General features: G+C 33.8%; 1 protein-coding gene across 12 annotated transcripts in view; it reads left to right on the forward strand.

Annotated features, from left to right (window-relative positions):
* The window catches only part of PHKB (phosphorylase kinase regulatory subunit beta), an 83,212-nt gene that overhangs the window by 22,506 nt on the left and 44,406 nt on the right, over positions 1 to 16,300 (forward strand). For 11 of the 12 annotated variants that reach the window (XM_054841038.1, XM_054841042.1, XM_054841037.1 and 8 more), the window contains 4 exons: positions 1,191 to 1,306; positions 8,607 to 8,670; positions 13,967 to 14,062; positions 15,713 to 15,910. In XM_054841038.1, coding sequence (XP_054697013.1) covers positions 1,191 to 1,306; positions 8,607 to 8,670; positions 13,967 to 14,062; positions 15,713 to 15,910 — 474 coding nt within the window. Of the gene's footprint in view, positions 1 to 1,190; positions 1,311 to 8,606; positions 8,671 to 13,966; positions 14,063 to 15,712; positions 15,911 to 16,300 lie in introns of all 12 variants that reach the window. The other variant, XM_054841047.1, reaches the window with a different exon arrangement.

A 16,300-nucleotide genomic window follows, 5' to 3' on the forward strand; every position in this document is an offset into this window, starting at 1 on the left:
GCACCCCACAGTGAAATTTTAGCAGAAACATATAATATATAGAGAGACAAGTAACTATAGATTTATATATATTGCTGGTGGACTGGTATTAGCATAAAGAGTGTATCTGAAATAGTAACTTTTTAAGATTTGAAGAAAAATAGAAAAAGACAAAACAGATGTATCCAGGTAAATTAAAATGGAAGCAAATACCTTTCAGTAAAAGATTTGTTTTTTATCTCATAGCTCATTTAAAAAAATAATCAATTGACTGTAGTAAAGTGGATCCTCCTTTGTAGTTCCCCAATACGGTTGTGTTTATAGCCATTGCAATATTCTCTTTTCCCACAGAATCCCCTAGAATAATTCGGATGGCAGGGGATGAAATCACTGCTTTGGTAGATGAACCAGTGTAAATACTGTGTTTGTGGTTAAATTTTCTGTAATTTCTAATCTGTGAACTCTTTGAAGTGAACTTTAAAATTTATCATCCATTTAACTTTTCTACAATTGAGCAACTCCAAATGTCTCTTTCAGCAATGTAAATGAGGAAAAAGTATCTGCTTAAGTAAGTCCCCAGCTATAGTTAAATACACCTTAAATACCTTAGAATACCCTTAAATACCTAAGTATTCAGTTGAAACATCTTGATCCAAGAGGAGATTTTAATTATAATAAATTGATTCAGTATTTTATTTGTGTTTATAAAGGAGTGTGTTTGAATCTGCATAAGTATGTATCATCTGGAGCTAATATAATAAAACGTTGGCATATCAATTCTCTTAAAATGAATTAAGAAAACACCAAGATTTCCATGTCCTAATCTTGTAGGATTTAATTTCTTTTGCTCCCCGATGTTGTTTTTAGGACAAATTTTTTTAAAAGATCAAAATGTCACCTTTTTGGAGCTCTTCAGATATGTGCCTTGAATATGAAATCATCCCTGGCTTTGTAGGAACTGTTGCATAAATCACATCATCACCTAATTTGGGACAGCTCTTAATATTTTGTGATTAAAAATTGATTTTAAAGAGATTATCTGAACTTGGGCACATCATTCTCGGGGAGGAGAGGAGGGAAGGATGGAAGGCACAATTCTGATGGCTGAGGAGAAACAATTTTATCTTTTTGAAAAATGAGCATAAGAAAATGTGCTTTCATTTTCCTTAAGTTGCTTTTTCTTTCTGTCTGTCTGTCTGTCTTTCCTATAGGTGTCCTTTATTCAAAATCTTGTGTTTTGTGTGGAAAGAGCCTATCGTGTGCCAGATTTCGGTGTCTGGGAAAGGGGAAGTAAATACAATAATGGCAGTCCAGAGCTGCATTCAAGGTAGGTGAGTGAATGTGGCTCTTTCAGTCAAAGCAAATAAATGTGATATGAATAAAAAGAATTCATGGGGCAAGTTAAAAATAATAATGTATTAAAATACTGTCTGAACTAAATTAAGGTTCTTTAAAGAGTAAGAGGTATTTTGGGAAAATGTGAAGCATAATTTCATCATCATATGCATGCTGAAATAACCGCATAGATGCTTAGCTATTTGAGTATTCAAATTCCAGTAATTATGTGCAGCTGCATGTATATAGTTCTGAAAATTGTGTTCAGAACAGTTCAGACTCTTGAGGCATGTGCAGTGGATTGGATTCAGAAAAATATCCTGATTTAAGAAGGTGTTGAATCATGAGTCTGAATTTTCTTATCCCCACCATGGTGGGATCAAGATGCTGGATGCTGTGGAGGGTAGCCTAGTGTGCAAGTTCTTTTCCAGGTTCATCAGATGCCACAAGTAACTGGGCATTCTGACCCCTCTATGGTGAGATCGTTAGGAATGTTCTTAGCATTTTACTATCAGAGTGGTTGAGTTCGCTTCAGTGGAATTGCTCACATGCTCTCTATCTTGAAGGATCAAATCTGTAATCTGACAACATGCTTTTTCTAGTGTTACTATTGTTTTCTTTGCTTTTTGACTTCTGATTTTTTTTTAATCGTAAAAATGGCTATAGCTTGGATATCTTAGGATTTTTAAAATATCGTTGATAATTATGATGATCATGGGCTTGCAAATATTACACATGTTTCTTCCAGTCTTTGATGTTGCCAAATGAGTCTGTGTTCCCATTTCAGAATGAAATAATTTTTCTTAGTTCACATACAGGCATGTATGTGAACATATACAGGCTATAGATATAATTACATGTCACTGGCAAAGCAATTAGTTTAGGTATGTTTTTTTCAGGGCTTTTGTAGGGTTTTAGTACCAGTATGAGAACTGAAAACTCCAGGTTGTTATTATATTATCTGCTTTATTAGTTTGTTGGGCTTTTTCTTCCTTCTATATCTGTAAAATTGTCAAATGTCAGACTACAGGAGCGTTCGCTTAGAGAATCATATACTTCCTTCTGCACCTCACCTAGTACAAAGTCACAAAAGGAACACTGAAACCCCTGTGTCTCCTGTTGTTTGCAGCTAAAGGTGAGGCTTTATGAGATGGACTGAGCCAATCTAACAGATGGTTGAGCTGTCGCATAAGAAAGTATAGAGCTTGGTCCTAATTTAAGAAGTAGACTTTGGTCATCAGAAACAGATATTGCCCCTATTTATCTTTCCTTGTGTGCATATTGATACTCTGCTTCACTGGAGGAAGCCAGTAGAAAATTTCTCTTGTTCTCATAAATCAGAAAAAATGGAAGAGGAACATTCATCAAAAGATGTATTTAGATATTATTGAGGAAAGCCCTGGGTACACTAAAATATTTTCTATACTTTGTTATGCTCCTACTGTAGCTATCTATTAAGAGAGCTCTAAAAAAAAATAAAAAAAATTCAAGAAGTGATTATAACTAATCAGGGCTAGTCATGAATGACGTATGTCTGTCTCCAGTGATTATGGACACCAAACTCATCGCTTCAGTTTCACTATTAAGTATGCTGTACTCCTGGCACTTAAAACTTACACTGTAAGTTTACATACAGTGTGTGTTAGTTTTCAGAATTAGAAGTTAATTCTTGTCTTTTATTGAAAGAGACTTTCTTTTTAAAGAAGGTATTGTATAATAAGTAGTCCATGAATAACAACTGCGAACTATGGCTTGTGTTAGAAGATGCAGATATTTTAAGTCTCTACACAGTTTTGGTATTCTGTCTTAGTACAGTTCAAAACACTTCTAATAAATGATAAATAGCGAAACACTCTGTGGACCAGGTCTTCACTGATGTATGCAAATTGATGTCTTTTACTGATTCAAAGGCAAGATTTGTAACAGCTTTTATTATAGCGTGATCCCTTTCCCATACGGCTGAACTTCTGAAAAATTAATTTGTCCTGTAACCATTTGATCAAGCTGCTCTCCAGGCATCCGCTGAGTACCTCTGCAAAATGTCTTTGACATCTCCCATATGTACTGTGAAGAATAATGAAGTTGCTGAAGTGCAATATCTTCATATTCCAAATTTAAGACCATAAAGCCTCGATCTTGCTCTTCTCTGTAGTGTAGGTATTTTATTGTTATAATGCTGTCCTTCCTTGTTCTATTTTGTTTGGTCTAGTTATGAAATTATTATTGTTGAGGGATTGGTTTTTGTTGTCTGGGTTTTTTAGACAGCCCTTGGGGTGTTTGATGTTCCAGTTGAACTGCACAGTTCTTGGATGGAGGCGAAAAACCGTGAATGGGAGGAGGATTAAGGATGTGTATGCTTTAAGGTGTGCTTTGATTAGCAGTTGCTAAGAATATGCAAGTTTTAGTGTTAGCTCTCAGGTATTTTACTGAGAGGATAAATCTAACAAAAGTTACTGGGAATTATGAATGACATTTAAGTGAATTTACTAATGCTTTTTTAGCAAGCTGGAAGTTTAATTTTTCTAGGTTAGGCTCAGCATCCCCTGCCCCAAATGTGGACTGAGGTCAAGTGTTACCCATAATGTTATGATTGCAAGACTGCTCTTGATAATCCATGACAAATCACAATAATTGGCAGTTACAGTAAGGTCCACAGATCGCATGTGGGTAGGCTCAGTGTAGACATGAAGAAGAAACCTTTCCTGGTGCAGTGAAGCACCAGAGCAGGATACTCAAAAGAAGTTACGGTATCTCTGTTCTTGGAGGCTTTTGAGACTTGGCTAGATGAGGTTATGGTTTACTTGAATTGTTCTTGGTTATTCTGTCTGGCTTCAAGTGAGATTTCATGTTGGTCTAGATGAGTTCCGTGTCCCTTCCAACCAATGACTTTATGATCCTATGAAATTTTCAGAGGAGTATTTAAAGAGGGTTTGGCTTAGGCTTTTTTTTGGGGCATCTCCAAGTAAGCATCTTTTTCTCTGGGAATATCCAGCAGGTTAACACAGCACATTCATAGTGGGTTGCTGAGTGGAAGAAGGAGCAAATTTATTAAAATACATTTTGCCTTTAGTTCATACTGTTAAAACAGTCCATTTTTTCCATTATTATATTGTAGAGTATGAAGAATGTAATTTCTGTAGAAAGACATGAGCATAATGTTTATTATAAAACCTCTTTTCTAATTTAATCAGTAGAAATGAAACAAGTTTCTGAAGTGTGATCATAGTTCTGAAGTGTGTTATGTTGTGTGATTGTTCAGTCTTTTGAAGACATGCTTGATCCTGCAGCTATTCTCAGACTTTTTTTTTTTTTTTTTTTTTTTTTTTTAAGAAACTTTCTCCTGTCGGTTACCCACGAAGCTTCTAGTAATCTAAGTAGTACTTGTGTGGATGGTGAAGGAAATGCTTGATATACCATTGTAATATGAACAAATAATTATGTGATGGAGGAAAGAAAGCAATATTTTAATGTTGAAACATTTATATTTTCATTTGCAAGTAATATTTGTGAGACTACTGAAGTCTCCAGGGGCTTTGAATAACTAGAGTTAGTAAAATATTGATCAATTACAGTAAGTATTATTCTTACAGTAGAATGATGACGGGTATGTAAAATAGAAATAATTTCAAGGAAGGAATCCATATTTGTCTTCAATTTTTTTTCAAGCAGTATCATCCTATTTTATAGATAGTGAGTAGTTTTACATTATCTGAATACCAACGGTGGTTGCTGTTGAACAACTATTACTTCTCTACCTTTTGTCAGTACTTTTTTTCCCCCACTCTGAAATTACGTGACTGTTGGTATTAGAAGTGTTATTTGGAAGGGAAAAGAAGAATATGAGATTTTAACATGTTATACAGATATCGGTGTGCAGAATTTCTCTGATTTTCATTTTCTATGTATGCAGTTTGGTAATAATACTTCTATGAAAAGTTCTGTTCTGAGTTACCATGCTAATTTGTTTGAATGATTGCTAGGTGATAATTAAAATAAAGCAGTTGTTATAACAATTACATTTTTCTCTAGGTGTTTGAAGCAAAGCCAGAAAAATAATTACATTCACAACGCTTCTAAGTTCAGTTTATTCCTTCATCACATTCTCTAGTACTGAAAGCTTTCATCAGCAGAAGATACTGAAACTGAGGGATTTCACCACTGTTTGGCAGCTGCTCAGAGCAGAACTTAGTTAACCTAATCAGCTTTCTCTTGTTAAACCAATTAGAATTAAATCCCATGAGTACTATTTCTGGCAGTGTTTCAGAAAGAAAAATGAAGGTTTATAAACCTGTTGGTAATAGTTAAAATGATAGAGTCTGAAATCAGTGTTTAAAGTACTTCTAAAACCAACCCAGGTAAAACAGTACTTAAAGTAAACAAGTTCTATAACTCTGCACTGATTTTTTTCTCATTATTTTCAATAATTTCTGTGTAACCGTAATCAGCTCCCATCTTTAAAATATGGGTTAGTTAGTAAACATTTGAAATTTTATATTTTACATGAATAAATAGTACAAATCAGTTGATTTACAGTAAAGTAAAAAGTTTAGTCTGATCCCAAAATGCTGCATGGATTGTAGAAGAATTAAGGTTAAAGCACAGTCCCTGTTTGCAGTTTTCTGACAATTTGGTTGCTATTAATTTTTTTGGGCTGGAAAGTGCAGTTGTTTGTCAATACTAGCACAACTCGTCTTACACACAAGTTGGGGATTATTACTGATTATTTTTCTGAATATTTTTCTAGCGCAGAGTTGCTTCATTTATCACTTTTATAAACAAAATATCTAAGGCTGTCTTATTGAGAAAGTACATATTCCTAACTGTTGGCAATTTTCCTATTTCCCTGCAAGTGGAGCGTGGCCCTCAGACTCTTAAGGATGCTTTAATTTTTCACAGTCATGACTATCTCTGTGCCAATGTTGTTCTCATGTTATCTGGGCACGTGGACCCTCTGACAATTTTAATTTTTTTTATTGTGTTCCTTGTTTGGCAGTTCTGCGTAATTTTTATCCCAAATGAAAGATGGCACGAAAAAGGGAAGTTTGGTTGGCTGAGTGGATAATCAGTTTTAGAGGAAAAATGATATAAACTTTTAACTCCTTTTTTTCGTGTCCCCCCCTCTTTTTTTTTAAGAGAGTATTTAAAGGAATTACTGTGCTAATAAATGAACTGTTAGTGTAGATGTTTATGAGAGTTCTTTGGTGTGTGTGTGTGTGTTCAGTTTGGTTTTGTTTTTCTCCGAATTCGTGTATTGTGCTCACTTGGAAAAATCACAGTCGCTGCATCTAAGTGGTTGTTAGCTGAGGACAGTGTCAGCAATTCCTTTCCCTTGTAGGGAAAGGCTTTATGGAAAGATGAACCCTTCCGTTCTTCTTTCTACTGATTTTTATCTTCCTAAGGTTGGAGGCTTTCTTCCCGCAGTGTTGATCTATGTCCTTGTACTATGTTCTGTCACTTTTGTTTACCCTTATGGTCTTTTTTTAACTCAGAATCTTTTGTCATGCCAGCATGATTCATTCTGCTTTTTCAGTCTTTTGCTGTATGTCTTCAAATTTGTTAACTTTTAAGATAACAAGGTAGACATCTATACTTTCCTCTTATTCCGCTGTCTTCCTTTTCTATTGTCTCATTTATTGTCATTTTTCAACTAAAAATATTTCAAATTAATTGTAAGCCAGTTGGAAAGCAGAGCTCCTATCTAAAGGAATGGGCAGTTAGGGAGAAAGATGAAACTTGATTTTGAAGGGGGGAACTAGGACAGTCTTTTAGGGATAGCTCCTGGTGTGTCAATGAAGTCAATAAATCACTGGTGTAGTTTGTATAGAAATGAAACAGAGACAGACAAAGATGCATTGGTCAGAGGCACTGTAGTTAAGTGGAGACAAAGGCATAATTTAAAGTTTTAGTTTTACCAATAAAGTTGGGAGAATTACACTAGGCTTTGTTTTACTGGATGCTCTGAATCTGTTTTACCAGATTGCCTAAGAGAACGTAAAAGGTGTTTCTTTTATTAGCTAGACTTCTGTAGTATTTCTAGTTCCTATACTTTTATGTCACCACTTAACGAAGCAGTGCAAAGTCCTATCCATACTTTGAATGCTTGTATTCGATAGTAGAACTGTCAGAAATCTGGAAGCGTTATATATTACATTTTTGAACTCTAGCACTGTTGGGAACTAGCTCATTTAATATTTTACTTTTTGATGCCCTGTGACCTTAACATATAGAATTTTGGAATCAATGAGCAAAAAATTTAGCATTTTGTGTGTATGTTAATGCTTTAGCTCTTTACTGCATTTGAATGGACACATGTGAAGTTGGCCTACCTATAATTATGTATTCTTTAAAACAATATTTCAAAATTCTGCCCTCTGTCATACTTCAAATTTCATATAAACCCGTCAAATGCATGTAGATTTCTATTAGCTTATTTTGAGCTTTTCTTTAAAAAAAAAAAAAAAAAGTCAAAAATGTGTGTGCATTGAGAGGGAATGCTTCTTCTCTTTTTTCCCTTTTTTTTTTCTAAATACAAGGAAAGTCTAAGACTACTTTTTTTTAAAAATGAAACGGTCTTGTAAAAGTCTTCTTGTGTATATTTTATGTACTGTATACTTTTCATAATCAGTAATTATATTTTAGTATATAATGTGATTTAAAAAATTATAATTAGTGAATTTAGTAGATACAACTAATGCTTAATGTTTTTAAACGTGAACTTGCTAACTTGAAAGCTTGTTGGTAATATTTCTGGGTCTTCTTTGCAATGGATACTAGTCATGGAGTAAGTGAAATAAAAGATGTTTTGCTATATGGTTGACATTAGAAAGTTCTCCTTTTCTGAATCCAGATTGATGAGTTCTTTTATCATATCAAAAGCTAGTCAGAAATCAAGTCTAAATTTTAAAGTTTAATGCTTGAGAGCTGGATTGAAAAATTGTGCTGAAGTAAATCCTCCGTTAATACACTATTAGCAAGATCTTGAAATACATAATGCCAGATGTCTAGTAGCAAGGTGAGAGCAGAAGTGCTTTTTCCAGATGGTCTCTGACATTTGAAGGCAAGTAAAAATGCTGAAATGTATTTTTTAAAAAAACCCACCTCACCCCAAAACAACGCACCACTGAACAACCCCAAATTTGCTGCATCATCATATTATTAACATAAAGGTTAAGCACAAAAGTCAAATTAAGAAAAGATCATAGCTCTGAAAGCTGTCAAATGTGTTACATTTTCGTCTGGGCTTGAATTATGATACCTCTTTTTTTGTTGTTGTCATTTTGTTTTCTCCTCAGCTCCGTGGGGCTGGCAAAAGCAGCTTTAGAAGCAATTAATGGTTTCAATCTCTTTGGAAATCAGGTAATAAAAATATTTGCTTTCTCTCCTTTTTTTAACAATAATGGTTTACACTGTCCATCAGAGGATATTTAGAAATATCTAGCACAGTTCGTTAGATTCTAGCTTTAAAAAAGGTTAGTTTGCAAACTGCTCTTGTTTCAGGTACAGAATTCATCTGATGAAATCATTAGTGCCCTTACTATCAAGAATTACTTTAAAAAGAAAAAATAAATTCTAAAATAATTGCAGCTTATTCTGAAAAAGGATTTGGTTGCCATAAAGGTTTTTCTTTCAGAACTGTATCTGTTGGTCATAATACAGTATACCTCTACCTACGAGCATTACCTTACTTCTGTCTTCTTCCTTCATATGGCTTTTGATCAAGATTTTAAACAAGCTACTTGCACATAACCCAACTATTTTATTGGGTTTTAATTTCAGTATGTTGCATAGTGGTAAAATCTTTTCCCATCCTTTCACATTAAGGCTTGGATCAATTAAACAAGCAAGCTTTTTGTTAGATTTTTCTCCCTGACTTGTATTCCCCTTCTACATGTGTCTTTTCTTTAGGTGTTATACCTACAGTAGTCTACAGCTGAAATAAAAGAATAGTCTTCCAAATTAATGGTCCAAAAAATGTACAAATGGAAGAGATACGTCATTGTCAAGCTATTTGTGTTGTTAATGAATGGAAGTGAAGGGTAGGAGTGCAGCTAAAAAGAAGGTTGGATAGCATCAAGTGTGTGTAGAAATAGTTAGAAAACTTGCTGGTGAGTTTTGTCTGTAAATTGTGTGGAATGGAGGATAGGTTGGTCACAAAGTGGTGAGCTCAGTACTCTTAAGTAATGCTTTCCATATTGCACTGTTTTCTTGGAATCTTTGATCCTTTTTGACTTCTAACTGATGGACCTTGCTCACATGCCCAAATGTCTTTATTTCATACAAATTAAACGTTAATTGATGAAATATGCATTATCTTGTCTTAGCATTGAGTAACATTCGAAACTTAGTTTAAAAAAAGACATGTTTACGAGTAGCTTATTTTTATACTTACTTTTTTTTCCCCTGCAGTTAAGCAGTGTATGATCCTTTTGAGGTTTAATAATTTTATATTGTGACCTTGACTTTAAGTAATATTTGTATATGTTTTGAGTAAAGTTTCTGTATATTCTTGCTGGTTTCAAGATAGGATTTTTTTTTCCCCTTCTGTAATACCTGTGTTCTCCTTTTGTCTTGCAAATCAGATGAAGCTGACTTTCAGATTGTGATACTTGTCTGTTTCAAATATTCAACTTTAAGAAACTAGATTAAATGCACTGGTTTGCCTTAAAGAAAATAGTATAAAAGAGAGAAGATATAAAAGGTTGAATAGTGAATAAGGGGAATTTCCAGGTGCTGTTTATGTGAGCTAATGAACGTAAGCTAAGTCAACACTAAAGGTGTGACTGGGAGACAGTTCCATTTACTTTCCAGGTTCCTTCCTGTACTGCTTGATTTATTAAAACGTTCTTAGTGATTTCTGTCTCCATTTTTCTATTGGTAAAATGGAAGGTATGGATTGGAACAGTCATAAAATAATTATTGGCACTATTTTACAAAAAGTTCTTCCTTAACTGTTAAACTACAACTTAAGAGCTATTCAGATGCCTGGGATGAAAAATATAAGTTACAATTTGTTTTAAATAGTGAGCACCTGACATAGAATTGTGATCTATTAAACAATCTTAGCTATTGATGAAAAGCTGTACCACTTCCTTACTATTATTAGACCCTTTTTTAGAAAGGTCTTCTTAGACCTTTCTTTCTCTTGTGGCATAAACCAGGAGATCCTCCTAAGCAAGACATCCATTACATTTTTTGTGGGTATCTGTTCCTGGGGTTTTTGTTTGTGGGGGTTTTTGCCCCCTTTTTTTTGTTTTTGTTTAAATATCTAAATATTTGTACTATTACTGCAGTGCAATAGCATTGTTCTGTTTAGAATCCACTCAGGAAACACCGATGGCTGTTTGCTGATGAGCAGAGAAGTATGAAAGTGCTTTTTTATGCATATACAAATACACTGTTTCAAAAAGACTTAGCCATTTGGTCTAGTTTTGGTTTACTTTATGTACATTTTAAAAACTGATGTTATGCGTTAAGAGCTAGCAGCTAGTCAGGATCTTAAATAATGATTGGACCCTCTACACGCATTGTCAGTATTTCAGAAAAAACATTTATGTACAATCTTTACTTTCCCAACAGTCTTGAGCACCAGTAAATGTGTCTGCTGGGTTTTTTTCAAATGATTTTTTTACTAAATTCTGAAATGGATGGATAAATTGCTGAAGCAAATCCAGTTTAAATGCTTTGAGAGTTTATTTCCAAGGTATTTAGCATAAACAGAAACCATTTTGACCTTCAGTCTGTGGCAGAATTTGCCTTTGTGCTTAGCTCCAGCTGTGTTCCAATAGCTTTGAGAAATCCTGCTGAGCTCCTCAAGAGGAACTTGTTTGCACCTGCAACCTGCATAAATCATTGCTGGGCACAACAGACTGCTCAGACTTTCCATGCAGATTTTTCCACTCACGCTGGGGACTCTGGAAGAGACTAATAAATACAAGTATGTAGTATTGTAGCTGTGCTCTCACACGTGCATCTCACATAAATCTTTGAGTATATCATGATAGGGCACTTTCCCTGTGCATTCATGGATGCACCCAGAGAAGACAAAATAAAGGTCACTTATTGTTGATATTCACATTAAACTGTTCCTTCCCTGAATTCTAGAAAACATAAAGAAATCATGCTAGTTTTGTTCTGTAACAAAGCACTGCTTAACTGATGTTCAAATATTTGTAATGCGTCCTTTGCTATACTTTCTAGGAGCCAGGTACAATAAAGAACAATTATGAATTGAAAAATTATTGGCTTTTTGTTTAATCTGAATTTTACATGCTTTAATGTAAAAAGGAGTATCATTCATGGTTTTTAAATGCTGTTCATTTTCATCTGCATCATACCAGAACTATTTCATAAAAAGTGGGAGTTATAAGCATAAAAATACAGTCAAGCTGTAATCCTAACGTTCCCTCAGTAAAAGATTTATTTACACACTGTGAAGAGAATTTTTAATAACAGATAAATAAGCTATTTAGTTTCTCATTATTTTGCTTTATATCCTATGCTAAATTTCTTAAATTTATTCCCAATGTATTGTATATCTTTGAAACAATAGTTATAACTTTATGCGAAGTAGTTAATATGTATGACATTGGCATAAGAATTCTATTATAACCCTTAACTGTGCATTGATCGTAGCCAGATCCTGAAATTCTAAATCCTAAGTTCTGCTGAAGTTTGTATGGAAGAACTGTAAAAGTGGGCCTGTGTAGTTTTTTGGGTTTTTTAAAATTATTTATTTATTTATTTATTTTCATTTAGTATGCAGTATGACCTGATTGCATTTCAATTCAAGTTTTTATGTAATCATTTCAGAATCACCACTGCTAAAAGTACTGTAACTTACTGCATCTTTTTGTGGGCTTGATATGGTTAACCCAAACCTCTGGTTCCAGAGTCTCACAGAGTGTGAATGGCTTAGAATTTGTATCATTAATGTAAGCATTCCACTTTAGCTACAATACCTTTTAGAAAAAAAATCACTTATCAGCAAAAAAACTACATAAGAGGACATGCATTTACTGGCAATGTGAGTTAATGAACTAATGAATTAAGTGCATGGTGCATGCATGTGTGCACTAAAATGGGACTGCTAGTGACAAGATGAGCACCATTTCAAGTTTGACCTAGTCATAGTATAATCAATTGTTTGTATGTGAGCTATATGTCATACATTAGTTTGTGGAAAAAATTGTATTTTAAAAAAAAAATCAAGCTTTTGTAACATGTCCTTGCTACAGAACTTTACTCTCTTTAGAGAACTGAAAAATAGTTCATTTGTAAAAGAAGATGCTTGTGATTTTATGAAATGCAAATTAGTCTGCTTTTGAATCCCCAAAGAATCCTTTACTGAAGCTCAGATTTTGAAACTGCGTGCTCACACGTGTAGAGATTGTGTTCAGAGTTGTAGATGAATCTAGAGATTTGTGAATAATCAGAATCTGGATTAAGAAGGAAGTAGGAGAATAATAAATCATCAAAGCAAATGTGATTATTTATCTACATTCTTAGCACTATTTAGTATACCTTGCTCGAATGATTAAGAGAACAGAGAGATTATTTTTCATGAGGAGAGTGGAAAAACATGCTTTGTTTAGCCTAGCAAAGTAAAAGCTGAATGTTTGTATGATAGCTATGTATAATTAGAGTGTGTCTAAAGAGTAAGTAAGAAAAAACCCCCTGTTGTTTGGAAAGCCAAATGACTGGCTGCTAGTACTGGCACAAAAAGAAGGATGGTTAGCTAGTTGTGTAGAAACTTAGTTGGAAATTAAAGTTTTTAACAATTAGAGAGGGTGGGTTCTGGATCAGTCTTCCTAAGATAATAGTATACCAAAGAAACTGCCTGCTTTCTAGGAGAAATTTGGTGACTTTATGAAAATTTATGGTATGGTATTTATGACAGTAACAGAATGAGTTCAGTGTTGAATGTGTCTTCCAATGGGATAGTGATATTGAGATTCATTATCAATTACAACATATATGGAGATATCAATTCATTAACAAACTGCATTGAGTTTCCAAGAAATTGCCTGTTGATAGTATTTTTAAATGCTGCTGATTCTGTTTAAACCGTATCTCAGCTATGGGAATTTTTCAGGAAGTATCAAAAAGCTGACAGAGATACAGTGCAAAATTACTGAATTTTACTAGGAAATGGGTTTTGCTAAGGAGTAGATGTTGATAACATTGACCTTACAATAGCTGAAAAGCAGGTCATTTTTATTTGCTACGGAAGTCCTTTTCCAAAGCAGTACCTGAGCTAAGTATCCAATTATTTGTGTTCTAACTGACTTGTAATGAAATATTCAACATCATTATTTGAACATATTCTGCAGTCACGGGGAGGGACAACTACTTTTTTGTTTGTCCTTAATGCACTCATTGTTTTTAAAGAATTAATGGAAGAGTTCATAGCTTGAACGAATCATATAATTCATAATTGCTAGTAGATAAAACCATCTAATTTTGGCTATATTTAAATATGTTTGAAAATACAAAATGTTTTCAACTCGATGTTGTGGTACATCTTCTGATTAAAATTACCAGCTACCAGACTATTAGAACATAGCCTAAATAAAACGAAGAACCAGTTAGTTTCACCAGGATACGCTAACCTTTCTTCCCTTCCCCTTAAATAAATCTAATGTTCTGTTTACAGGGCTGCTCTTGGTCTGTTATATTTGTGGATTTTGATGCCCATAACCGTAACAGACAGACTCTCTGTTCATTGCTGCCCCGAGAGTCAAGGTCTCACGTAAGTAATTAAATAAAATTCACCTCAACAGAGTGTGGAGAATATGAACATGATTCTTAGTTCTATGACCATTATGTTCTGCTTAATAAAGATAGGAATTTTCTGGGCAGATGTTAAATTTCTGCTTCTTAAATGTCAGTGTGATGTAGTTGTTTCTCTGAAGTGGAATTACGATGGCGTTCTTTATTTTATGAATATTTAGGTTAAAATGATAGCCTGTTGGTAGCTTTCTCAACAATTCTAAAACAAAATTTTAATTCATAATGATCTGCAGTAATCTAAGGAGGGTTTGCAGTCTTAGTGATTGTCTTTCTTTTGACCTAGTTTCCACTATACACTCAATGCCTGCATTTTTGAAACACTTTATTTTAGCTTTAATTCATTCTTTTGTCTAGAAAAGAAGCCTTTAAGGTTGGCTTTTCATAAATTGCTGAAGGGGGATTTCTTGTTATTATAAGCTATTGTTACAAAGAAGTATTTCCTCAGTGAGTAAATCTAAGTGACTGAAGTATAGATGAATTAAAAATCTAGCATCAAAGGTTAATTTGGTTTTGAAAATCAGTAATTTAAAATGAGTGAGAATAGAGTTCTGCTTTTTTGTTCATTCTGGGATATAATACATTTTTGTTCATGAAACAGACTATTAATCTTCAACATTAATAGTTTACTCATTGTGTAGAAGAATTATAGCAGAGTTGTCATACTGGATAATTACAATAAAAGGCACTGTCAGCTACTTTTTTATAGTCTAATGGTTTTTTAGAACTCTTTTGCTGTTTATTATTTGCTGAAGACTTGAAATATTCCAACAGAAGCTGGTTTCGTAAGTTACTTATGCTACAGAAGCAATCTTTATGTCCTTTTTTTTTTTCCCTTTTATGGGTTCATATCAATGATACTGGCAAAAATATGATATTTTAAATGGTTGAATATCTTAGATGTATCAGCAGAAAGGAGTAACAAAACAGCATGTGACACAAGAATTAGAACTTAAAACTACATTTTTGTGTTTCTGTAAGCTTATCTGTAGCGATGATGCACTAGTTAGTAATTTTTCTTGGTTTTAATTCATGAGAGTTGCACATGATTCTTGAGAAATACTACTCATATTTTTACCTGCAATTATTCCGTTATTGACTTAATTGTAAATCAGATGGTCTTGTTAGTTAACAGCACCTGAAGAATATTCCTGAGAATGCTTTTCAGAAATGATGATTTAATCATAGTTACTTCTCAGCATTGCACCTTTATAAAATGTTTGTGATTCTTTTTGAGAATAGGATACCCAAATGTTTGTGTTTCCTCCAGGAATAACCTGGAGAATATGTTTTGTTTCTAAAGTCACAAAGTTCTAGAATGTATTCCCTATCCCTGCAGATGATCAGCTCTAAAGTAGGTCAGATTTTGAGTCAAATGAGTTCTCTTTAAAATCATATATTCGAATATTGGGTTTGTAGTTTACCCTTATACATCTTTAGAAATCTTATTTTGCACACTATTTTCATATGTTAGTACTATGATTTTGATAAAGATAAGATTGTGTTCCAAATGTATATTTCACTTAGTAAGTTAAACAGTCTTTGTTTGTGCATCAAATAATTGTCAGAGATCTAAATTTGTAATGTGCTATTTCTTCCTCTCTTTCTACAGAACACTGATGCAGCTCTTTTGCCTTGTCTCAGTTATCCTGCCTTTGCTTTGGATGATGAGGTTTTGTTCAGTCAAACACTAGATAAAATTACTAGAAAATTGAAAGGAAAATATGGGTTTAAAAGATTTCTGAGAGATGGGTACAGAACAGCACTGGAGGACAAAACACGACGTTATTACAAACCAGCAGAAATTAAGGTAAAGGAATACCTGGCCTTTACAAGGACAAATTTTGGTTTTCTAAAATGTTTAGGCAGTACTTTAAAAAAAAAAAACCAACAAAAACCAAAAACAAACAACAAACCAACAAAAAGCCCAAAACAAAACCGCCCAAGAAACCCCAAAAGAAAACAAAAATGCCCCCCCCCCCCCGCCCTGTGTTTGCAATTTGAATTGCACAGTAATTCCTTCAAGTGAAGGAGATGCATTTTGTAATTTGGCATGTGAGTTTTGAGAGATTGCTAAGTCAGCAAGTTAGTCATTGGTTTGTTTTGTAATGACTGTGCTTCCATTTACATTTAGGGTATAGTTGATTTCACATAACAAATAAGTTATTTATCATTTTATTTAATTTCACAGCTGACTACA

Source organism: Grus americana, chromosome 13 (assembly GCF_028858705.1).
Source record: "Grus americana isolate bGruAme1 chromosome 13, bGruAme1.mat, whole genome shotgun sequence".
In the NCBI taxonomy this organism is placed as follows: domain Eukaryota; kingdom Metazoa; phylum Chordata; class Aves; order Gruiformes; family Gruidae; genus Grus; species Grus americana.